Here is a 25,643-nt window from a genome sequence, read left to right as displayed (position 1 = left end):
GGACCAGTATTAACATACAGAGAGGAAGAAAGTGCTTAAGAAGAAAATGTTGCAACATTCAAAATACTACTACAAATTAACCTTTGTAGTAGGTTGTGCAGATTCAAGAAGACTTGAGCACACTATCTGAACTATGGACACCAAAAACTCCTTTTATCAAATAAAAACCAGACTCAGTTGAAATCAGTAAGCAATGTAGTACTATTTCCTCTGACACTGAAGATCATTAAATCAAGAAATCATTCTTCATTTATGCTGTAGACACCAGCAGAAGACACATGCTTTTTTTAGGTTATTGGCTAGGATTTCTGATTTGTATTGTGCAGGATGCTGTACTAGTCAAAAAAGTCCATTGGGTCCCAAAATATACTTGTACTTCTGGAAGTCACCAACTTCATGTTGATAAACAGTGGTACAGTAACACAGACAAGCGGTAGAAACTGAAAATAAATGCTTTCAGACTGAGAACACAACACGAGCTTTAATATTCTGGTGGGCTAACCTTGGCTGCTGCCAGGTACTCACCAAGATGCTCTATCACCCCCACTTCTCAACAAGATGGGAAGAAGATGAGATGAAAAAGTTCAAGGGTTGAGATAAGGACAGGGAGATCACTGTCTAGTGCGGACCCTTCCATTTCTGAGGAGGCTGTAATCTGATTTTAAGACTCTTTTGTGGTGTGGTTTGATTTAGTCAGTTGGTTTTATCAATGTTAGTTACCCTTTATGCTCCCCCATTTGTCCCCTCACAGTTGTTTGATCCAAGTTGTTTACCCCAAAAGTGCCCACCACTTGGCTCCCCAGTTATCTGCCAATCTTCCCACCTCTCCCTGTTTTCTCCTTATTTGGTTCCATCAAGCTAAGTTTGTTTATACCCTTTTGGCTGTCAATCCTGTAACCACCCCCAGTTTCTTCCAGAAAGTTCTGTATCAATCACCCCAGTTTAGCTTTTCTATTTGTCTCCTGAGGTTGTGCTTACCCCTGTTACATTATCATAGGTTGCTGTAATTGGTGTTGTCCCTCTCTGGTTTATGCCCATTAGGCAAGACAGGTTTGCACACCTGTTCACCCACCCCCTACTTAAGCTGTTGCAATCTTTGATTTCTTTGGCACTTGTTCCTGCCCTCACTCAGAGAGCACCTTGTTCTTGCCCCTCCTGGGGAAAATAAAGACTCTTTGGGCTGGCAGACATGTGTCCTTCTCTCATCCCTTCACCTCCTCTCAGCGTGCAGAGCTACCAAAGCTGCGCACCCACGAGCAGTGCTCAGCACCACCGGGGTGGCAGACGCCGTCCCCTGGGGTGCCTCTCTCGTGGTGGCCACCCGGCCTCACACGGGCAGTGCCAGCAGCTCATCCCATCTGCCCGAGGTCATGGCATGGAGCCACCGCAAGACTCCTCCCATGGGACACCTGATAAAACCCCAGGGCCCTGGGTCTGCTCGTTCTCTGCTCTGCTCTCGGCTCTGCACTCTGGCTTTCCTCAGACTCTGGCCCCTGCCCCCCTGCTCCCCCAGCACGGGGTGGGGGGACGGGGGTGAAATAACACAGACTCCCCTGCTAAACAGCAGGCTTGTCTCGTCTGATCTTCCTGCTGCTGGTGGTGGCCTCCCTGGATCACGATCGGCACTGCTGCCACACACTGCTGCCGGCTAGTTACCGTCACTGGCAGAACTGACAGCCAGGGGAAGACACATTTAATTTGTCATCAATAAAAACCCAAGTGGAATTGCAAGAAACAAGAAAAACAAAACTAAAAGCACCTTTCCCACTTCCCAAGCCTTCCTTCTTCCCAGGCTCAAATTCATTTTTCCAAGCCCTCCTCTCTGACTCTTCCCCACCCTGCTCCCGTCACTAAGTGGTGTTAAGGGATATGAAAATGAGTTGCAGTCAGTCGGTAAAACTTTGTGTCTGCTGCTTCGTCCTCATCATACCCTGGCCAGCATGGGGCCCTTTCCCAGCAATACATGGGTCCCTTCCACAATGTGTGAACCTTCAAGACAAGACTGCTCCAGAGTGCATTCCTTAGGGGCCACAGTTCCTGCTCCTGCATTCGCCCTTTGTGGACTCCAACTTCCTTCTGGGAAGCATACCTACCTGGCCCCCACCTACTAGGGTGGGGTCCTCCATGGGCTGCTGGGGCCACCACCTTCTCCACAAGCTGAGAGGAATCTATTTTCTGTCTGAAGCATGCTCTCTACCTCCTTCATCATGGCCCTTAGTATCTGCAGGTTTGTTTTTCTCACACTTTTCTTTCTCCTTTCCCCCAGCTGCTGTGCAGCTTTGGGCAGCAATGAATCTGTTTTAGAGCCACTGAGAACTGGCTCTGTCAAACATGGGGGGAAGCTTCTGGTGTCTTCTCAAAGAGGCACCCTCTGCAGGCCCCCTACCCATAACCTTGCCATGTAAACCCATATAAAACATGTAATCAAACACCACTGAAAATAAATCACTGGACTATTTTATCACTGGAATATTTTAAAACCTCAGTTTGATTTAAGGAAAGTTGAGTGAAACACTAAGCATTATGCTATGGTAGAGGTTTGACTGGATAATAATATTACTTTGAAACTTAAAAAAGTCTGTAAATGTCTGCAGTAGATCTGGGTTTGTTGTGAGATTAAGAAAAGCCTTGTGAGTAGAAAATACTTACAGGAGAAAAATGGCTTTTAATTCCTTAAGTCCCTTGATTTAACCTGGAGAAAGCATCTGAGGTTTTAAACTGTCCTTGGTATCATCAGAGATGGCAGCCAAAGGCATCATCTTTCATCTCACATGCAAGCTTCCCATTCCTTTAATTCTCCAACCCTTGTCATAGTCCCCCTGCCCCATGTAGCCTTTTCATCTCACTGCTGAGGACTTGCAAGTGCTCTTATCAGGCAGCAGCAGCTAGGAAGTTTTGGAAAGTTATCTGTTCCTCTTGGAGAAGCAATGAGACAAGCTTCCCTCCTATTGCTCATTCAATGGTTATGGACTCCTGATTTACACTCCAATTAGCTTTGGTGTGTGGAGGAAAGGAGAGTAGAATAGGAACAGATGTAGCACAGTGGCTTTTCTAAACCAAGACAATTTTTAAATCCTCACTGCAATGAGGCATCAAAGAGATGTAAAGAGATAGCAATCTTCTTATGCCTCTCAGATTTTATTTATCTTTTTAAAGTCATAAGTGCATGGGCTAAGATTGAATTCAACTTCAGACTATTTTATAGCTTTTCTGTAGGCTAATTCACCAACCCGACTCCAGTTTTTCTTACTCCTGCTTGCCTGTAGCTAAATGTGACAGTGTTAGATTCCAAGTGAGGTATGAACTCGTGTTTAATGAAATGGAGGATATGACTCAAAGGCAAATGTTCCTATTTTAGTTCTCATAGTCTCATATTATGAAAACACAAGAATGACTATGGACAGTAAATTATCTAGATCTAGGCATTAATACAGTAGCATTTCTTTCTACACCTTAGGCTGTTTAGCTATGGACTACTCCAATATTGCCAAAGAAGACACTTTGGAGGCAGTAAAATGAAAGCCAGGATTAAGCAGAGGGTATGCCCTCAAGGTTAAACCATCATCACCCACTGGGTGTAATGATAGTGACACTGTAAAACCAAAGCCCTTTGCAGGAGAGGCTTAGCTTCTCCACCTGGGACACTATCATGTGAACAAGTCTAATACAAGGCAGTCTTGCCATTACTCTGAACTTTAATCATAATTAAACCACTGCCGCAGAGATATTCCTACTTATTACTGGAATTAGAGTACCATTTAACACCCCTGACATTACTTGACTAAACTGCCACAGTATTAGGTTTATTAAAAAGTGTGAACTCTGGTATTTATCAGCCAAATTTAACCACACAGTTTTTATTGTACTGGAAATAAAAAAGCAATCCACAAACATTATTATTGAAACACAGCATAATAACATTACTTCCAAGAATATGGAATTGCTTTTGAAGTAACACAGGTCCTAGTAGAATGTTCTATTTAATTTTGCTAAATAAAAACATGATCTTGAAACTGGTGGGTGTGTTACAATTTTTTGCTACAGCTTCATGTTTTTATGAAACTATTACTTCACTGATATATATTGATACTACTTATTAATAAGATGTAGAAATTGGGAAAACATTTACTTAGCTTTGTAAACACGTATCAGAAGACATAAATATTATATTTCTGTCTGGTCTTAAACCGCTGGAATTATTGCATAGATTCATCCACAGTGTGCAGTAGACTTTCTCCCTAGAGCAGTTCTAACACTCCACTAAATATATGCTATTCCTCTTTATCTCTTTGAAGAAAAATGAATCACATCCACAGCTTGCAGCTATCAAAATGTGATTTATCAAGCATTTTCATGAAAATGAATTTTTCCCCTTCCTTACACTAGGAGGCACATTTTTACTTCGTACAGTTCTATTGCACTGCTCTGCTGCATGCAACTCTTAGATATGTTAACAATTCCAGTCCAAATTTAAATCCCTGACAACCTTTACTAAACCACAGTGAAAGAAGAATTCTTCACTAATAAGGTGGATTGTTTTTTCACGCTGATGAAAACCACACTTATAGTAAAGAAAAGTAAGTCTGCACCCAACTACTGGAGAACAAAAGCACAGGGTTTTTTTTAGCAGTACCTGAAAAAATAATTCACATTAAAATACATCAGAGAACTGTACAGTTTTAACTCAACTGATGATAAAGATGCTTGTGTTAAAAGTACACTTCCCAATATGCACATTTAAAACCATTAGAAAGCAGGAATTTTGGTAATGAAAGATGTTTTAAAGTAGTATAAGTAAATTCAATTTTACATTGACTTTGTTTTACATCCTAAAGAAACTGGAATGTTTTCTAAATTCTTATCTGATATACTAATAGGTAAAGAACTTGTATCAGATGATAGACCTTTGGAATATAATCCTTTTTATAGGAATCAAGCTGCAAATGAGATAAAGGTGAACTATAAGGAGCTGCAATTGACAAGTTAACATCAAACTCCTCTGACCATCAACCGACCACCAATAATACTGATCAATTAACAATAGGGAAATGGAAAAAATATCTTAGCAAAATGAATACAACCCTCAAATTAAAAGACCTAAATAAAGAAGACAGGTTTCAGTGATGCAAACTAAACTTGGACTTACATCTCATTATAAAAGTCTTCATATTTCTATCTTCTTGCCTTTATCTCATAGCTGCAGTGACAGCGTATGGCAGACAATGCTAATATTTGGCTTCTGTCTTCATTTCAGTTTCACCCAGTGTGAAAGATTTCTGTTTTCAGATTAGCTAGATGAATGTACCCTCACTGTGTGTGTTTATTTCATTAAATAATGTAATTGTAGTTCTTGTGTCTCTGTACAAGCTAATGACTACAAGTAAATATGGCAGTAAGGTTTCTCATACTTTTGTGAAAAAAGTTAGCAAGAATTTTACCACATTTCCCCCCCCCCCCTCCCCCTTTTCAGGTTCTGAAGACCTGAGCCTTGGTCACTCTTCAAATATAATTAAAATAGCAACATTATATTGAGAAACAATGGCTGTATTTTTATTCACATAACTTCACAGTGTACAGTAATAACCCACACAATTCACTGATCATTAAAGTCATTAACCAAAATTGCTCTCAGCATGAGGCAAGGACTTTACTATCAAGATTAACATCACATTCCTATGAGCTGAAGCAAAGTTTTACTTAGAATGAACTTTTATAAAAATACAGTTGAACGAATCTCTATTTTTGATGTAGAGGTCATTTGAAAGCATTCCCAAAAACACTGTTCTTTCTCTTCAATTGAAGCATTTAGAATAAAAATATTGTTATACAACACTTATCATCCAAAACTGCTAGCAGTACATGTACATGATAATGCTATAATTCTCTTCTAGGGCTTTATTCCTTACTTATAGTTAGAATATCCCAAGTATTTTCATAACCAGCAATCCCTTAAACAGCCACTGAAACCAAACTACCTCTACAGTTAAATACAACTAGGGAACATTTCACTGCAATAGAACTAGAAATGCAGCTTAGGAGTGTCAAGGAATAATACAATGTTCAAATAATACTACATATTTTAACCATGAACACGTGTAAATACCCAGAAAGTAACTTTGGCCAATACCAGACAGCATTTTTTCTCTTCTGAAAATTCCCACAGGATCTTCAGTAACCATAAACTGCTTTAAACCTTATTTCACATATCATTAAAACTTGTTCCTACAGTAGCAAAATAACTTTTGATACCGTGGTTAGGCAATAGCTTGATACTGAATACAATATAGAAATTAAATCTATCTAATGAGATACATGACTCCCATCCTGGCTTGGATTTTTCTAGAAAAATTTCTGTCACAGTACTGACCATATAATTACTTTCTCAGTTTGTGAGATTTGTTGAGATACAGAGTATACTGTTTAAATATGTGGTAAAAAACCCAAAAAACCCTACACTTCAATACTTCACTAATAGTTAGTATAGCTTGATGCTTAGATTTTCATAAATTTGACACAAATTTAGCATCGCTAAGACTAAATTAGGTGTAACCACAAACATATTAAAACTTTTCATATAGCTTTTAAGAACACTTACTCATTCTGACTAATCTTCTATTATTGTCTATATTAGGTATGAATAGATGATCATGATTAATATACTGTGTTTGTACAATGTGTTTAACACAAAATTTCCAGAACTGCACTTTTGATAACTTGCTATGAAGTTTACTAAGCCCTTTTTTCCTAACTCTCCTGGAGGACTTTCATGCTGCCTTTTGAACAGATGTACAATTCAGAGTCTGTGAAGCCAATGCGACAGTGCCAACATGCAATGCTGCCTTAAAAACTCCTCTCTGATGTTTTTAAATCTTTCACAAGTCTCAAACATGGTCAGAGAATTAACCAGATAATTCCACTTAAGCTCCTTGCTTGCTTAAGCAGACATACATTTCTTGCTCCAGAGTCAATCCATACATAGTTGCTATTCTTTTATCATTCTTTGTATTTGTACAGATTAAGGGTTTAACATCACAGTTCCAAAAACATTTCTGTTTTGGTAAAGAGAAGAAAATGTAGGTGTCATACCCAGGGGAGGAAAAAAAAAAGAAAAAAAGGAAATTGAAAATAGAGGAAAAGAAACCAGAATGCAACTCTCAGTAAAACATTTCAAATTGTTTCTTTGTAGAGTTTTATCCAACACAACCTTTTGGTCTTGCTATATACATATGAGAAAAATATTGCCAAAGTCAATATTCCACAGTTCATGTTGTCATTTGCCATGATGTAAATGTCATCATTCAGATCCAGCTCTGCCCAAATGAGGAGATGGACCTTAATATTGTTCATCAGATCCCAAGGCCACCTTCTCTCCTGGTTTGTACAGGCCCAGTGACAACTTAATCATCTATACAAAAGGGAGAAATGCCAAAGACAGAAACTATTTCTTAATTCTATACTCCTGGGATGCAAGAGAACTCAGGTTCAATTACCTTCCAAGAGCACAGATAAGATTTTTAACCTTTGTTATTATAGACAAAAACCCAAGAAACTTAAGAGCAGTACTACTTCCCCCTCCTGTTTTCAGTATATCTAAGTCTCTACATTCCACATTGCATTGTCAAAATACTAGTCACACTATTAGTTAAGACCTTGCTTGAGTTTTTAGTGCTCTCACAAAAACACAGCAATAATGTAATGTATTATAGAGGAGGACAAAAGGGTTCCCAAATCAAATAGTTCATCCTTAATATTTGTATGAAAACCTGTATCTGACAGTTCCAATAATTCATGCCAGTCCAAGTTAACAAAGAAACCCTGTGATTTTTAATGTTAGAAGGGGGAATTGTAAGGCTGTTGAGAAATTTGGGTTCTTTCAATTTTTCAGTGCTTCACTGATTTACTGACTTCTTTGTTAGTCTAAAAGACTAACCTCCATGTCCTTGAACTTAAATTGATATTTAGGATGACTTTCCTAAAACAAAGTCTAAAGCTAAATAGCTACAGCACTGAAAACATCAGGAAAAACTTGCTACCTTCTAGGACATCCTTCTCCCCTGCTGTTATTACTTACTCTGCAATTAGTACAAAGCCATTTATTCTACTGGATATACTTTTCTCTCCACAGTCAAATTACAACATGAGGCACAAACTACATTTTTTCTAACCAATCCTTATGAGCTAATATGATCAAATATTCATGCACGTGCCTAAAAACATCTCTACCATTGCAAAGCTAAAAGGGATGAAAAAGAAAATACCAAGTTAGCAAAGCAACTCAGATAAGCAGAGATAAGGTGGTGACTCACCCGAGTTGGGGTCAGAATTGCCATCAGCTTCAGTCCTCTTGTCTGGTGAAGCCTGGTCGTAGAATTCGTCCTGCGGCTGAACCAGAGGGAGAGGGTGTGAGATCAGGGTTCCACCACCCACTGGCTCGTGGTCTCCCAGACCACTGTCACTGCAGCTTTCCTGGGAGCCATCAGGGAGGTGAAATGTAACACGGCGCTGGGACTACAAAGAAGAGCACAGGACACACTGATTAGTGCTCTTCTTTTCAGTTCTCTTGACAATTTCTTTTTTTAAACTTTTGACATACAAATAGATCCTTGGCAATGCTTATGAAGCAATTGCTGTTATCATGCTTTCATGTTTGCTTGCTGTTTGTTTGTGGTTTGGTTTATCTTTTTTTTTTTTTTTTTTTTTTTTTTTTTTTTTTCTGGCTTGCTTTTAGATGGGAAATTGCAGACGGGAGAGCCAAATTTCAAAGGTCTATATGTGCTCATCTGTGAAGTAAACCTCTATGAAATTGATCAGTGGAAAATTAGGTATATTTCACATTATTTTTAAAGCATCATCTATTTAAGAAATCTCTCTCTGAGAAGCATAAACCATTACAACTATGTTATGAAAAGTAAATGACATCCAAAAAATTAGTAAGTATATATTTTTGAGGTTAAAAACAGTATTATTATTCAAACTGGAAAAAAGAAGACATCCAACAAGCTAAACAAACCCATAAAAATGGTTGTCATCTTTCAGAAATAGTAGCATGAATAAATACCTGTCTATATTTAACATATAGTAGTCATGTACCTAAAATGGATAATTAGGATTGATAATACATGTGTGAATTCACAATGGTCAGCAAAGAATCACGAAATGCAATGACAGAATAAACAATTATCAATTTGGTAAGAGAAATAAAAATAAAACATCACAGAGTTTGTATAAAAAACACAGGGACTAAGAGGCAGAATTATACATTTTACTGAACTTCTTAAAAAATAAACCTATAGCCATTTCAAAAGGAAAAAAAACAACAAAACAAACCTTCAGTATACACTTAGATTAGTTAACTGCTATTGATTTTGAACCTCTCTCATCTGGAGAAATAATTTGACTTTTGAATTGTGGCCACAGAAGGATACAGTGATTCCCCAAGAGCTTCAGAGCTGATAGCACCACTTCAAATTCTTTAGCAACCATGACTGTTGGATTCATGAAAGGAATATTACAGGTCTTCACGGATCAAAATACTGCAACTTTGAAGGATCAAAAGCAACTAGTTTAAGAGTACCTCAAGAGAGTGGTTAAATGAAGTTAAGCACATCTTCCCACAAAAAAAAAAAAAAAAAAATCCTCAGCTTCAGGGGTCTGGTTTGCTAGATTAATTTAGAATAAAGTAGAGATTCACTAAGTTTGTCTTAAGCATAGCAACTGTTTAGTTTAATGGTTATTTCTTATCAACATTAGTAATCTGAAATTTATGGGGTATATCTAAGCTAATGATTCAAGATTTCTACAGAGACAGAAGAGAAGGAAACATTAGGAAAAATACTACAACAGGTATCTTCCATTAGTTAACACTTTTTAAAGTAGTTAACATTAGGTGTCCTGTATCCCTCCTGAAACAGTATCAGGCCCCAAATTTCCCTTCTTTTCCCCTGCCTCTTTTTCATTTTTCTTTTAATGAGAAAAACCTCAAGTTAATAGTACTAACTGCATGTTTGCTTACTAAAAACTATTTGTTAATGGTAATTGCTACCATTTTATATGATGATCAATATAATCTACCAGGTTTCTTTTTATTCATCTCCCTTGGGAGGATATAAAGTTGATTAAGTCAACTTTATATTACTCTGCTATTCAGTGTAGAAATAAATGTAATAGTATTTGCTTTTGGCTGTGATTTTATAATTAGTATTTTGCTTTTAAGTTCCTTTTCTACCTTTAGGATTAGAATCCAGCTGTAGAAAACCAAATAGATCCTCTGAGTCATTGGATGGATGTATTCCTTACTTCAACAGAGGACCTAACTCTACATATGTCACTAAGAAAAACTTCATCTCACAGTTTGTTACTTTTTCTTAAAAAAATTTTGTTCTGGAACTACCACCCTGAACAATTTCTAATTGCTATCCTGTTCTTCCCCTTCAATATGAGCACAATAGAAATGCAGCTAACTACACAACTTAAAATCTTCCCTTTCTTCAACTACTTTCAGTAAAATAAAATTGGCGATCCAATTTTCCAAACTAAGAATTTATGTCACTAGCAAAGTCATCAAGTGGCAAATTGTGGTGGTGCATCTCCCTACCCCCATCCCCTCCCCAGGTCACACTATGATCTGTGGAAAAGAGATTGCTTTCATTTGTTTTAAACCTAAGACTCTATAAGAAGACATGAATTACTGAGAAAATTAAGCCCTAAAATAGGGGAAGAGATGACAAATTTAGTTTTAGGATCTGCAAAATAATAAAACCCCTATAACTAATTAAACACCTAAATAAAGGGAAGAATATATAATTGAAAAATTGTCCTATTTAATGAGTTATAAAGTAAAAGTACTGATCTTGGGTAACAAAAATTCCTCATACTAGCCAAAATCTGCTCTGACTCTTTACTGACAGTGATAGGGACCAGTTAGCCAGTAAAATGACACAGGTCTAACACTTATATTGGCAACTTCTTCAATGATAATACTATTAATTTTTAAATCCATACTTTAAATGATGAGAGAAAAGTTGTCTTGCCTTTCTGAGCCACTGTAGCAGGGTGATCTGCTTTGGAAGGCGGTCAACTCAAATAATGCCCTATTTTGCAAGCTATCAGTGGTGGGCTGAGAGATTCTGTCATGTGCAGGTTTTGGCATTGAATTATGCAAAAAGCAGTCTGGCTCACCAACTCCAGATTAAGATAATGGTAGTGAGGCAAAGATTTGGCAGATAAACTGCTAGGCAGATCTGGAGACATATGACTGGCAGTCAATCCTTATACACTGTAGAAGTCCAGTCCACTTTCACACGGTTGGGTTCCTCTCATGTATTCCTTCTTGGAGGGTATGAAGTTTTCTCCCTTGAAGTGGGGAAACCCCTTGAAGGATACTCCTTGAGGCTGAGCGAGATCTGTCCATGACTACTGATGTGGTGAGTTCCATCAGTCTTTACTTAATAACAGTTTATTTTTTGCTTGTTTTATGTAATAGCTTTGATATAGTGCACTATACCTATACTATACACTGCTAGTAGTTTTAGTTTTTACATTCTGTAGTAAATAAATCTGATTAAGATCTTTTGTTTAATCATTTGTCATCTAAATAATAAATGAATTCATCTTTATAAAAATTTATCTGATTTGCCATCATTAATCCTGTGGGACAAAGTTACTTAAAACATTGACAAAGTCTGGGGTTAAGACTGTGACAGCTAAATTCCTCTCTGGGAAGTTTAGAAAGCAAAGGGGGCCTTTCTGCACTCATGACTCAACAGCAGGGCTTCTCTAATAAATTTTCTCCGAAGTTTCCATTCTCATTCACAACAGCCGCCCACTAAGGAATCCACAAATCATTACAAAGGTTTATAAAAAAATCTAAGGGTCATGTAAACAGTGACCCAGTTCCAGAGATGATGGATGGACAACATGTAGTCCATAAAGAAACTTTAGATTAAGTTGTGCTATCAAAACAATGAGGGGAACAAGCCTTCTGAAAAAAGAAACTCAAAACAAATGTTTAAGCTTGGGCATATCAGTAATTGAAAAGAAAGGCTGTCCTCAATGTACTGAGAGCTTGCAAGTGTCAAGTAATGTGAAATGTAGCCACTGCCTCCACTGCCTGGTCCAGAACCCTCCTGCCTGGCTGCTGGAGCCCAGCCTGGGATCTCTAGGCTAGAAAAGCTGCTGTATTACCAAGACAGAGTGTGTAATGCAGATGCACATATGGACACATATTGGCCACAGCTGTGGCTACACAGCCTCAGATAAGGCTCTGGCCCCAGCAGCCCCTACATTCAGGACTCACACCAGGCACAGTCACACAGGGACACATCACCTTCTCCTCTTGGGCTGCAGAGGCTGAAAGTCACAAGTGCAGCACACACCCTACATTCTCCAGGTTCACAAACACCTGCACAGCTCTCCCTAGCACCAGCAGAAGCCTTCTGCCTGCCCAGCACCCCTGCCCAGATCCCAGTCCCACTTACAATCCCACAGGTCCCCAGCTGGTCTCACTGGGGGCTCACTGCCCATATGCAGCACTCACACACTTGTCCCACTGGCAGGCCACACTCACGGGACTCCCCCCAAATACCAGCATTGCCCCACTGCCTGCCAGATACCTCGCCCAGATCTTGAGCCTCCTATTCCTGGCTGTTCCAGCTTGGAGTTTGCCAGTGAATCCCCACCAACATGCCATGCACAGATGGCTTGGGCAAGGTACACAGACTCTCCCCACCGAAGCATGCGTCAAGGGATGGGATGCATGGTCCAGATCCAGCACTGAGCCCCTCACTGATTGTTCACTGAATTTCTTGTCACCCCGACAGTAGAGATGGGGACTCTTCTTTCAGAAGAAAATCCAACATGCTTAGACTATGCTCTTGTTTATCTACTCGCTCATGCAACAAAATCCAGGTTTGAATTTTTTTTACCGGAAGACAGATTCAAGTTATTTTGCATAATGAGGTTTATAGTTGTTACAACCCTGGGACTAACGATAACAAGTAATTACAACTTTAATTACACTACAACATACGTAGGATTATATACAGCATGCGGTAAGGTTATGGTTCAGGTCCCAACACTTGGCCAAAATTCACATCTAAAATCTGTGACATATTCAATCATAAACAAACATTTGGTGGGGAGGAATAGGGGTCTTTTTCAGGTCCTGAAAAAAGTTAAGTCTTTATTTTTAATCAGGAAATATCAATTCTTTGTTTTGTGAAACCCAAAACTGAAAGGAGAATTCAGTCAAAGCAATATAATTTTACCTGTGTCAAAGCAACTTCCATATATAATTCAGAACAATTAGACTCGGTGGAGTTTTTGAACCTGGGCTAAGTTTAAAATTCAGGAAAACAATCAGGAATCATACTCCTTCAATCACCTATTGCAGCAGATTTCATGAAGCTCATCTAGGTGAAGCATGACTTTACACCCACAAGAGAAACACCATCTCAGATGGTGAAAATAGACAGCAAATTCTTGTGCTGAAAATAGGACAGTTCAAGCATAGTAGCAACATGGGGTTTTTTTCCTGTTATAGGACCAGGTGGTCAGCCAGCTAACACTTTTAACATAGTAACAACCATATTTTATCAAATCAAAGACACATGAAACTGGTCTGGTTCCTTTTTTCCTGCTACAACAAAGTCAAATAGGTGCCTAGTATGTTCTAACAACTGTAATTTGTGAAATTACGGAATATAAGTAATAGCTGTGGTACTTGAAAATGCCAATAAAAATAGCAACACAATCTCTGGTGTAGAGATGAGGAATGGATGGCAGAGGATGGGGACATTCTGATCTTACTGATCAAGTACAAAAAAGTAGAACTTGTGTTTGACATAGCATAATGCATTTTTCTTTGTTAATATAATTTATTTGGAGATACTGAAAATACTTAAAAATATATTTGTGTTGCAGCTTCTCATTTTTCTTTCCACATACTCTCCCAATCTATTTTTCTCATTCCTTCTTAATATGAGGAATTCAATGGTGCCCAGTGACAGAGCAGGTAATCATGTGCACAAACTGAAACATCAGAGGTTCTGAACATCAAGAAACTTTTTTTACTGGGAGGTGACTGAGCACTGGCATAAGTGGTATAGATATATTGCACAGTCACCCTCCTTGGGGATATTCAAAAGCCATCTGGACACAGCTCTGGATAAGCAGCTGTAAATATCCTTGCTTGATCAGGGGGTTGACTAGACACCCTCCAAAGGCCCTGTCCAACATCAGCCATTCTGTGATTCTGTGATTCTGTCAACTCTGACTGAAAATAAAAGAAAATATGGAAGTATTTGATGCCATTTTGTATTTTCCTAGAGCTGAAAACATAATTTGTACTGAAGTACTTTATTTTTTGACAATCTTAGCTGTATAAAATGCATTCAGATTCTACACTTTTTAATTTAATCCCATACAAATCTATGGCTTTGGAAAAGTTGCATAGAGCATATATTTACAATATTGAAGTCCTTACATAACCAAAAGAATTGGCAGAAATTGTACCTGAGCATAGATTTCTAGAAAAGGTACTACAATACTGGTGAGCTTAAAGCATTACTTATGAGACTAAGCTTTTTCACTGCTGCCCTCTTTTCCCAGACACACTCATACACGGCTAGAAAGTGGGCTGCAAATAATGTAAGATATTTTGTTGACCTGAGTGCTAAAAGCCTGAAGTACAAGAAAAATCATGTCATGTGATATCAAGTGTTTGAAATGTCCTGTGGCAGGTGAATTATGAGCTGTGTGGAGACAGAACTTTAATGTAGGAAATGTAAGCACTAGGTTTCAAAATTGTTTCATTCTTCCAATTGTGCACTAGCTTCTAAAATGCATTTTATTTCCAATTATGTACTTGAATCATACAGCAAGTTACAGAAATCAGCATTAAGAGGAGATTTTGCTTCTTTTTTACTCCAAAAACCAAACCTTCAAGTTTTGTACAGCTATTGTATTGTTTTTGCTAATCAGGAATCCCAGAAATAATTATACTATTGTTCCATTGCTGAATGTCTCACTGGGATAAATTTGGCTACAGATCCTATCCATTGTTATAAACCAAACTGTAATTAAAAAAACATTTCTACACTGGGTAGCTGGAAATAGAACCTGCTGAATTTTAACCAGCCGAGTTACATTTTGAGTTTACAAATTAGGTACTTTAAACTTCTTCACTCAATACAGCTGTGAATTAAAAGCCTTGATTTCTCTCCTTGACTTTCCAAACAGGAAGAAGCCACTAAAACATCCAGTTCACAGCAAGTCAAACTTTACAGAATTGGATGTAGGTCAGTATATCAGAATATATATCCAAGCGTGACATTTTTTTAAATTGTCATTGAAATATTTAGTTTTTGTTATGGAGATTTTGCATCAAGAAAAACTATTTCCCTGTCTTTTCTGAACTTCTGAACTTTTCTGAACTTTTCTTTGTGTTAAGATGACAAAGAAAGATTATGAAGGAAAAACAACCTCAAAGAAAACATTCTGGGAATATTTTCCTAATGGAAATATTGTTGATATAGAGGCTTAAAAGTGAAATTTGAACAAAAATTTATCTTTATTGCAGAAAATAAACAGAAGAATCTACACCTGACATAATTTACTGAAACTTCACTCATGAATGAAGAAGTCAGAGGAGAAGCATACTGAAATAAAGTGTAAACAGTAGACAAATATGCTAAAAAGCTGGTTGGATGATTAAATTATGATTAAATTATGATTATGGAGAAGACATTGTTTTGTGCACAAGTTTAAGAAGATGTTGTAAAGATGCAAGAAAAATCTATGCTTAATTCCAAACGTCTTTGTGGAAGATGTCTGTTTCATAAAGTTTGTTCCCTCCAGGATCAAAACAAAGATTCCTATTTTGTGTACTACAACACGGATTTTTTTTTTTTTATGTGATCAAGCCTGTGAATGAAGGCCAAGTCACAAAAACAAATTAGTAACAGTTTCAACAAAACATATCTATGTTTGTATTTGCTCCACAGAAAGAACTGGCGAGGTCTTTGAATTAATATATGGTTGCTGTATCACTTTGATAAATAAACAATGTTTGTTATATTTTGCAGTTTTGATTGACTTAGTTAAAAGGCCCCTAAAATATACAATCCACATTCTCTTCCAGTTTGGAAAAATCAATCAAGGAGTGTTGTAGTGTATCTCACAAGAAGCACCTCAAACGGGGCTTTGTATAACTTGGGTCACTTATACACACCTTCTTCTTTCATGTTTCACTGAACTTTGTAAATAAATGTAAATATGATATAAAATCAATCTACTTTCTTAGTAAAAGCCACTCTTGCTTTTCTGTGATAAACTTGGCTCAAGTCTGTGTTATGTACAAATTGTGCAGTAGATCCCTGTAATTTGCTAAGAGATATAGAGTTATTTTTTTCTCAGCTGCTTCTAAACTAAACTTCCTCATGCAGTCCCCATGGCAGTCCTTATTCAAGGATCCTGCTTGCAGAGGATAATCCATTCTCCATGCTCATCTTGATATCTTAGCCACAGAACCAAGATAATGGAGACAGATAGGGTTTTGGCCAAGCTTTCAAGCTAAACTAATAATGAAAAAAAGAAAAAGCAATTGATACAAGCCTCTTCATGCTACTTCTTCATACCATGCTATCCATATAAATAGCTGGAATGCCTCAGTATATATTTCTTCTTCCCCTTAAGGTAACAATGTTGGTATTGATTTCAGAATGTAAATTGTTGCTATACCAGACAATAATTTGATTTCTTCTGCTCAATTTCTCAGTACTAAAATTTCATAGAAATCTGTAAATTACACTGCAATGTATTAAAAGGAAACATAAATATAATTACCATTATATCTATCTTGCTACTAAAGCTGCACAGAACTGGCCTTTTCATAAAAGTGAAAAACACTATTAATTACACTCTGACACATGACTAGGTAGGAATTGACAGTGTGATGGTCCCAAGCACATTTAAACATGGAAAAACAAAGAGCCTGTCTGGCTGGAGAGTTGTGTTAGTTTTTCAGAGACAGTGAATAAAGAAAAACCTGCAGTCAAATCTTGTGGTTTCCATTACCTTTTGAGGCAATATCACATTCTTCCCATATTTATGTGGTGATGTTCCTTCATTTTATTTCATGAAACAATAGTCTTTATTTCATAAATTCTTCCTCTGTTTTTTTGGGGTTTTCTTTTGGGTTTGGGTCTTTTTCTTTTCTGTTTGGTTTGGTTTGGTTTTGTTTTTAATTGGACATTCAAAAGACTGACAAACTTTAACTAGAGACACTAGACACAGGACTATCATATGTTTTAGGTTTTGCCTTCCTAATATCCACCTAAAAGGCAAATGTTCCTTTTTTAAATAAGCATTGCTATTTACCTAAAATTGTTTTGACTGCAAGGTAAATTTGACATAACAGGAAAGATAAGTGTTAAACTTAATGTAATCTAAATCAGAGCATTACATTGTTCAACCTGAATTAATTGTCTGAGACACAGAAAATCAGTTCTAAGCCTACAATTATGAAATTTCATATCTCAGATGCATGCAGGAAAGGAAAGGGGAGAGAAAGGATGGAAATTTCTGTACAATACAACATAAAAGAAAACAGCCATGTGTGTTGCCAGCAGAAAACTAAGTGTATGTTCAGAAATATTATTCACCCAAATGGCTAGATGTTAGTAAAGCATGTTAGCTTGACATATTTATCACATATTTTTTACCAGAAACTCAGTGGGAAAAAAAGCCTGAGAAAGGATTAATTAAAAATGGAAAAAAATTGTATATACCTATTAAAAATTAAAAATTAATGTAGGAAGAAAGGCAGCTCTAATGAACATTCATGCCATCTTAAAAGATATATAATTGTAAAGTAACAGCACCATGCCTTTTTGGAATGCCTGTACTCAATCATTGAGTATAGATGACAAGGTAAACTTAGGGCATGTATTAGAAGATGTAACACAGATTAATCCCTTTGACAACTCTCTTATAACCCTTGACATTAGAGAGACATAAAGTTCAGTGATTTCAAATTCAAATGACCCAAATTAACCTATCTAGATCTTGCACAATGTTCATAACTATTTAGCCATGTGACTTTAGATAGTCAATACTTAAAATTTTACCTGTGTTCAAGTATTTAAGATGCAAGACCCTGAAGTAATAGATCTTACTGACAAAAATAAAGTAGACTGACTTACATATAAGCAATTTAGCTGCATTAGAATTGTATTTTATGTGATCTTTAGTAATTTGAAGACTCCAATAATCTTCAATTTATTTATTTAGTTTTATTTTAGTGATGAGGTACTCCTAGCATGACAGATAATGCACATTACAAGTACACTCAATTGAAGAAGCACTTCAGAAGCACTGTACCAATTACAATAACCAGTGTAACTTCTCTACACTCTGAGAAGTTTTACAGTAGTAAAAGCAAGTGTTGATCAATAATGCATATGAAATACTAAATGCAGAAACAGCTGTTGCTGAGATTTAACAAGTTAAATTATAATAATATATTTACCCTGATTTACATTCTGTAGAACTCATTCAGCTTCCATAATGTGAACAGGATAATAAAGCTTCAGGGACTTACTTTAACCTATAAATCACATTTTTAAATATGAGAAGGAACAATTGAGAATATTTTCTGTCTCAGGCCTATACGTTATCTGAAGGCTGCTTATAAGAGTAAACTTATTATTTTTATAAATGAAAAAATTGCCTACTGTATTTGTATTTACATGTATAATGATAACATAAATGATGTTTATAGTATTTAATGAGTTGCAGAAGTGTTCCATCAACTAAGGGTTATTAATTATATTGAGTAAACTGATACATGTAGTATGATGTCAACAATCATTACTGACACTGCATCTTACTGTTGAAGCCTACAATTACTGTGCAATAGAAGTACTATGTATTTAAGGTTCCATCACTGTCAGTAACTACAGAAGATATGCACAGTTCTGCAGTGCCAGGGAGCAGGAAACTTTACAGTGATCTTTAGCAAAAAGACAGATGTGATAAAACACTCTTTAATATTCTGTTCCATTAACATTCTTTAGAATCACATATAACCTTGGAAATCAAGTAGGCCATGGATCTTGTGTGGAGGTGGCAATCTTTTGTCTGGGGTGATGCAGCCCCTGCTCAATATTAGAATTAATCTGTGATTTGAATGCTTTAATAATGCATGCAAAAGGAAGAAAAACATCAAAATCCTCAGATTTAACAACAAATGACAAGGTCCACTAGGAAGTTTGTACCAAAGGGTTTTAAAGATAGTCATTGTCCTAAACTGAAAAAAAGGTGAGGGGAAAGTGAGGTAAATAATAAAATCTGAAGGCCCTGTAAATGATCACACTGTAAACTAACCGGTATTCATAGTGACATCATGATGGAAATCTTCACTTTTATTCATGTGAGTTTGAGGAGATTCAATTAAGATTATATGGATCCTCAATAAAGCATGGATTGAAAAATGCAGAAAAATGTAGAATTCTCATAAAGACTCTAAGGATATTTTGTATTAGCATGGGGACAGGAGGAGGGAAAGGAAGGAGGCTCTCAATTAAGAAATATTATTGGAGAATAGCAAATTAGGACATTGCTTCCAGAACTAGTAGTGGCATGAATGGATATCTGTCACTATCAACTCACTGGGTTACAATTAATTCTGAGTCAGCTGTTGTGTTTTCTCCTACAAGCACAGAAAGAAGAAACGGCAGCAGCGCTGCTCTTTGAGGACAAGAATGTTTTTATGCTATGATTCCAGAAAGCAGCTGTACATCTAGTAACACAAGGAGCACTAGAGCTGTCACATTAGATAAATGGATCCACATTGGAAAAACTGAGAGTGGAGATGATTGTCAAGGATAATATAGTTAAGCTAGGGCATCCTGGGAGAGATGCAATTTCAAGAATATTTTAATTTTGAAACTAATATTATTATCCCAATTGATTCCACATGCTATAAGCTAATTAAAACACCTTTGTTAACATATTTGCATCTCTAATAGAAAAAGAACTAGACAGTAATGTATTTCCACCATAAAAACATATGTTTTCTTATTCAGGACAGGATGTCCTTGAGAACTGCTTTCCTACCAACAGCTTTCTGAAATTATTTTAGGATTTTTTGTTTGGTTGGGTTTTTTTTGTCTTGTTTTTTAATTTAAACTACCAAAGCTTTGAAGTTTTCTTTTTGCATATGCAAACATGTGATACAGAAAATTTAAATTAAGAAAAATCCCCATCTTTTCACTTAGGATTCTCCAGGGAATAATGCATATTAAAAATACTGACTGCAAACTTCTCTTCCAGCACATATAACACACATGTATATCTGCCTTGCACTACCTTATGATGTCAAAGCTTGAAAAACTAAATTCACAGATCATGCTAGTATTTTCTGGGTCTGAATGTTTTTGGGGTTTTGGGTGTTGCTTTGATAAGGGATCTATCATTCCCTTGCCATGTTAATTGTTGGGGAAAATCTCTGCTACATGAAATTATAATCCCAAATAAAACACAAAATCAAGAATAAGCCTATGAAGGTATTTCCACACAGAGTTTTCTATTAAAAAAAAAAAAAAAAAAAAAGTACCTGAAGCTTAGCCAGAAAGAGAGCTAAAACCTCATTAACAAGCAGGATGAAAAAGGAAACAATAAAAAGATGACTTCTTGCATGGAAATCAGCTATGTGACAGTGGTATTGCTGTACTGTCAAAACAGCAGATACTCTCAATGGTATCTTACTGTGAGAGAAAACAGGATGTATTTTCTGCTGGCCTCAAGCAGAAGTCAAATGAGACTTGACAAGAATCATGATTATTATTAGACTCCATCCAATTTTCAGTATTTTCCACAAATTACATATGGCATGCTCTTGACACATTAAAAGTTATAGGGAAAACAGGAACTCTGACTATCATTTGGATAGTTTCAGGTAATGCTGGCAATGCCATGTTCCCCTTGGAACAAGTACAAAATGTTTGATAGTCCACATTATATTCTGATGTTGTATAATAACCTACTTTATGCTGTCTGAGATTAATGTTAGTAAAATAAAATCACACTGCTGAACTTCTTTCAGTGGCCTGAAAGAATAATTTTGCAGAAGTCTCTGAAGTTACATCAATTGATGCCAATAGTCACCTACTTTTACTTGACTTCTGTTGTAAAGACATCCATTAAGTCACATTCAGAAAGCTAAAGAACTTTAAACAACCTTGTCCTGTGACTTATTCATTTTCTGTCTACAAAACTGGAGAAAGCAGGAAGTTGGGCACCTACTTTGAACATGAGTTTAGTGATTGGTGCATATATTTTTCTAATGTGCATACCAGCAAGTTTCTCATTTCACAGAATTTGCCATTACTTTTGATCCCAGTGTTTAAAACTAATGGATTTATTTGTGCATTTTCTACCTAGTATGCATGACCATGATAATTAATACAAATAACCAAGAACTGCTGGCTTTTGAGCCCAACATTTACTAACATTCCAAGGGTAATTTGTACCTGCTTTGCAAATTCTAACTTTTCATTAGGCAAACTGACAAGCACAAAACTTCTGTCTCATATTTTATTTTGTGCAACAATACTAATTTAAATAAGAGCATGAAAAACACAGAGCCACAAAAGGCTGAAACTGCGCTCCACAAAAATATTGTAAAGGTATATGCACATGACCTATGTGTCTTCATTTTCCAGACAATATTAAAAAAAATAAGTCTGTATAGGTTGTGTCCAAACCTAAACCAATTGTTGAAGAATATTGCTGTTATGTCATGATAAATTCTACATTATTAATTATCTACCAAACAGACAGAACACACTTCTGAGTAAGAAATTAGCATTAGACAAATTATTAAATAAATTACTTATATATATGGGCAAATTGAAATGGCTTGTTTTAATATTGATTTATCACATATAGTAGCTCAGGATCATTTCTGATATGATCCTTTCCATGACAGATGGGTGAAAATGCATGGTGGCACTTTGAGATTTAAGGTGTTATCAAACGATAGAATAAATCACAGAGCTCAATGACGTGGAAGCCACCTTATCTCAGTCTTCGCAGGTTGACAAGGCATGTAAAGAATGCATCCAAACTCCCTGGTTTGATCTCTATTGTTGACAGATCACAGATATGGAAGTCTGAGATATTTCCACAGGAACTGCAAGTAGGATGATAACCAGTCAAAAATGGCAGACAACCACACCTATTTCTTTAAAAAATGTGAAAGTGGAAGGGTGTTTATTTTCTTTAAAGAGGGTGACCAGAGGAAGAAGATGTCATTACATTACAATTGTTAGTAATATAAAAAAAAGCAGTGAAAAGAGCAGGCAAAACAAGCTTTAGAAAAATCTCTGAAATTGAGACTTTAATACTTCTTCACACAATTTTGAATTTCCTTAGTAGAAAGAATGAACTTAGAAGTTAGTACAGTCACTGGAAAGTTTTCCACTGATGTCAGTGGTATTAGGATTGCTGTATAAGCATTTCTGCTACCAATAAATTTAATAAAATTCCATGTTTTCCCTGTCATCTAACTGTTATTGTTATGATTGTTCTGACTTTACCAACCTTTTAAATCTAAATTACATTACTCACAGATATAATCTTTTGTACTAGAGACACTCATTATACATATGCTACTTTTTTGCCCTGTGGTGTTGGATTTTCTTTTCTAATGTGTTCTAATAAGTATTCCTTGGATATAAAAAAAATAAATCTGATTATAGCTTCTTAAATAAGCTTTAAATATATTAAATAATCATTTTGGTTTGACATTAAGTGTTTTGTCTGTGCATGCAAGTTCCTGTGCCTGAACTTCCTAGAATTAATTAAATATATATTCCTTTAATAACTTATCTCTCTAGTTTCTAAATGGAGATCAAATTCTTATGTGTAATTAATGAACTATATATGAAGCCTGCCCTTAACTTCTGAATTATACAAGGTCCAAAAAAAAGCAGTAAAAAATTATGTGGCAGTCAAAGCCAGATCTACATTTCAGTATGGAATGACAGGCATGCTTCATTAAAGGCCAAATCCTGCAGTTATTTCTCAGTAGGTAATGGAGGCCTTGCACTGCAATAAGGAATGCTGATTTCATTGACAGGTAATTACTCTGTTAATGCCTCCATTATGCAAAGAAAGACCAGCCAAACTGCTAAGGTGTCAAGCATCCATCACTTTGGGTCAGACCAAACCTCCCATATATACAGGTTATAGGACAGCCGAGTCTCACTTGGCATAGATGCATTCAGTTTGGTCCTTGAAACACCACATGCACTGCACCAAGGTAGAGTGGCAACAGCTGAAACCATGTATTGGAGGAAACGGGCAGCTAGGGGATTTAGATCAGTCTTTTTGTTATCGTTTCCCTGCAAGAGTTCCTGGAATTAGAGAAAAAAAGCAGGTATGACCACATTTGCATAAGTGCTTACCACAAAATTTTCCTCTTCCATGGGAATAGTTTTAGGCAATATTAGTTGTAACTAGTTTTATTGAAAGGAATAGAATCAAAATTGTAAAAGAATTCATTTTATATTATATGCAAACAAAAGCCTAAAATATGTATATATTAGAGAAATGCCTTCTGTGCACTTTGAAAAAGACAAGGGGTATGAGCTTTGCTCTGTAGAGACAAGGTTATTTATAATTTTTACTTAGAAAAATGCATTGTTTAAAATCTCTAAAATTGAAATTAGAAGCCCTCTGGAATGATGTATTTTGAGTAGCAGTTCTAAGAGGAATAGTAAAAGTATCAAAAATAATCCAAAATCAAGCTGTACATGGAAAACTTCGTTATGAGGAAGCCAAATGTTTCCCTCACTAAGAAAAAAAAAGATATGGTACATGCCCTGGGTTGACAGATGGAAGAAAAAGAAAGACAGATGTGTTCTAATTTCTTGGGTAGGGTTTGTTTTTTTGGTTTGTTTTTTTTTTCCTTTAGTCCTTTTTTCTGTAAGATGACGATCAAGCATAGATGAAACTGCTTACTCAATAACACTGGCTACAGATATTCACCAGAGCAGTATTGCCAAATATCCTTTAGGACTTTGCCCACTAGTATAATCTCGAATGATATTCAGTAACAAGCAAAATGAGTAACAGCTGGCACTTTCCTTAGAAATGGCAAAACACCAACCAGGTCCAGTTTGTGCAGCCCTGGTAGAGGGGACCATCTGGAATGCTAGCCTGAATCTTAACAATTAAAATCAGGGGCCAGGTCAGACAAGTGGCATCTTAAAGAATTCATGATACTGAGTTTCTAAGCTAAACTGAAAATGACAGAGAAGCCAACATGTGAGGGAATGTAAGTAGTCATTCTCACCCAGGGGATGGAGGGTGAATCATGTGCTTAAAGTACATGAGTTAGAAGACAGACTCAGTGACACATTTGATACGTAATAAAATGTAAATCACTATAATCAAGAGAGAGTTTCCAATTAAACTCAGAATAAGGTGCATGGGGTCTATCTTCCAGGTACTGAGAACTTTCTGATGGTGGCCAGCTGCTGTCAGCTGCCAGTGATGTAAAACACCTAACATTTGTGCTTATTGGTAAGTGGGAAAGTTCTTTGTCCTTCTTTTTTAACTAGACATGATGTTTTCAAAAACTAACAAGATATTTGCAACTGAAGATGCTCAGATGGCAAATGCTATCCAGAGAATAAATACTTATAATTTGAAGTAGAAGAAATATGTTTATAATTTCAATTCATTGATTATAAAAGGCTTAACACTGAGAAAGGGAAGGATGAAAGAGAGAACAGAAGAGTAGCACTTTCAGAAGAAATACTCAAATAACATAGGAAAGAATGCTCTTTCCTTACAAAATTTACAATCTGATTGAAGACTGGATGAAGTAAAGACAACAAGAGAACCACTGGGAAATAACATAGGTAGCAGTAACAGCTCCACATGATTACTGTGGTTAGCAATGTGTCCTGCTTGATGGATCTAAATTATTATGCTTTCTAGTTGTTTCTGGGGATATACTTTCTTTCTTAAAAAAAAAAAAAAAGAAGAGAAGAAAAAGCAGCATATCAATCTTTGCCTCTTTTGCTGGGTAATAATGTATTTGTATTTTCTTTAATCTCTTACTTGCAGTTCTATAAGAATGAATTTCACTTTAAGATATTCATGGTCATGCTTTGATTTTTAAAGCAGTAACAAATCAGAGTTGTACTGATTCTTCCCCCACCACCGGCCCCCGACATTTCCTTGTAAAATACAACAGTCAACTACCTGTGAAAGAGGGCATCTTTAAGAAAACAAATATAGGAGAACCCTTATCAAGTGATGGCAAGAACGGGATATATGTGATAGAATTAAATTTTCCCAGGGTTCACAGGTGACAAGAAAAACTTCTTTATGTATAGCAGAGATAAAAGAAAGAGGATTGATATGGGAGCCCTCTGCAGAAGAAAATGGGAGACTTGGTTACCTGGGATATGGAGAAGGCTGATGTACAAAACAGCATTTTTGTCTTGGTCTTCTCCAGCAAGTGCTCCAGCCACAGCATCCAAGTCACAGAAGACAAAGGGAAGGACTGAGAATTAAAAACTGCCTGCAGTAGGAGATGATCAGATTCAAGACCATCTAAAGAATCTGAA

The 25,643-nt window shown here is 36.5% G+C and overlaps 1 protein-coding gene across 9 annotated transcripts in view; it reads right to left on the bottom strand.

The window, feature by feature from the left end:
- PCDH9 (protocadherin 9) overlaps positions 1-25,643 on the bottom strand; it is a 672,836-nt gene that overhangs the window by 229,443 nt on the left and 417,750 nt on the right. For 4 of the 9 annotated variants that reach the window (XM_031504809.3, XM_031504811.3, XM_031504807.3 and 1 more), the window contains one exon: positions 8,307-8,508. In XM_031504809.3, coding sequence (XP_031360669.1) covers positions 8,307-8,508 — 202 coding nt within the window. Of the gene's footprint in view, positions 1-5,528; positions 7,406-8,306; positions 8,509-25,643 lie in introns of those variants that run through there. The other 5 variants (XM_085556425.1, XM_085556438.1, XM_077781369.2 and 2 more) reach the window with 3 other exon arrangements.

The sequence above is a fragment of the Lonchura striata genome, chromosome 1 (genome assembly GCF_050655825.1).
Source record: "Lonchura striata isolate lonStrDom1 chromosome 1, ASM5065582v1, whole genome shotgun sequence".
NCBI lineage: Eukaryota > Metazoa > Chordata > Aves > Passeriformes > Estrildidae > Lonchura > Lonchura striata.
Note: the sequence above shows the minus strand (reverse complement) of the source record. Positions and strands in the feature narration are given on the sequence as shown.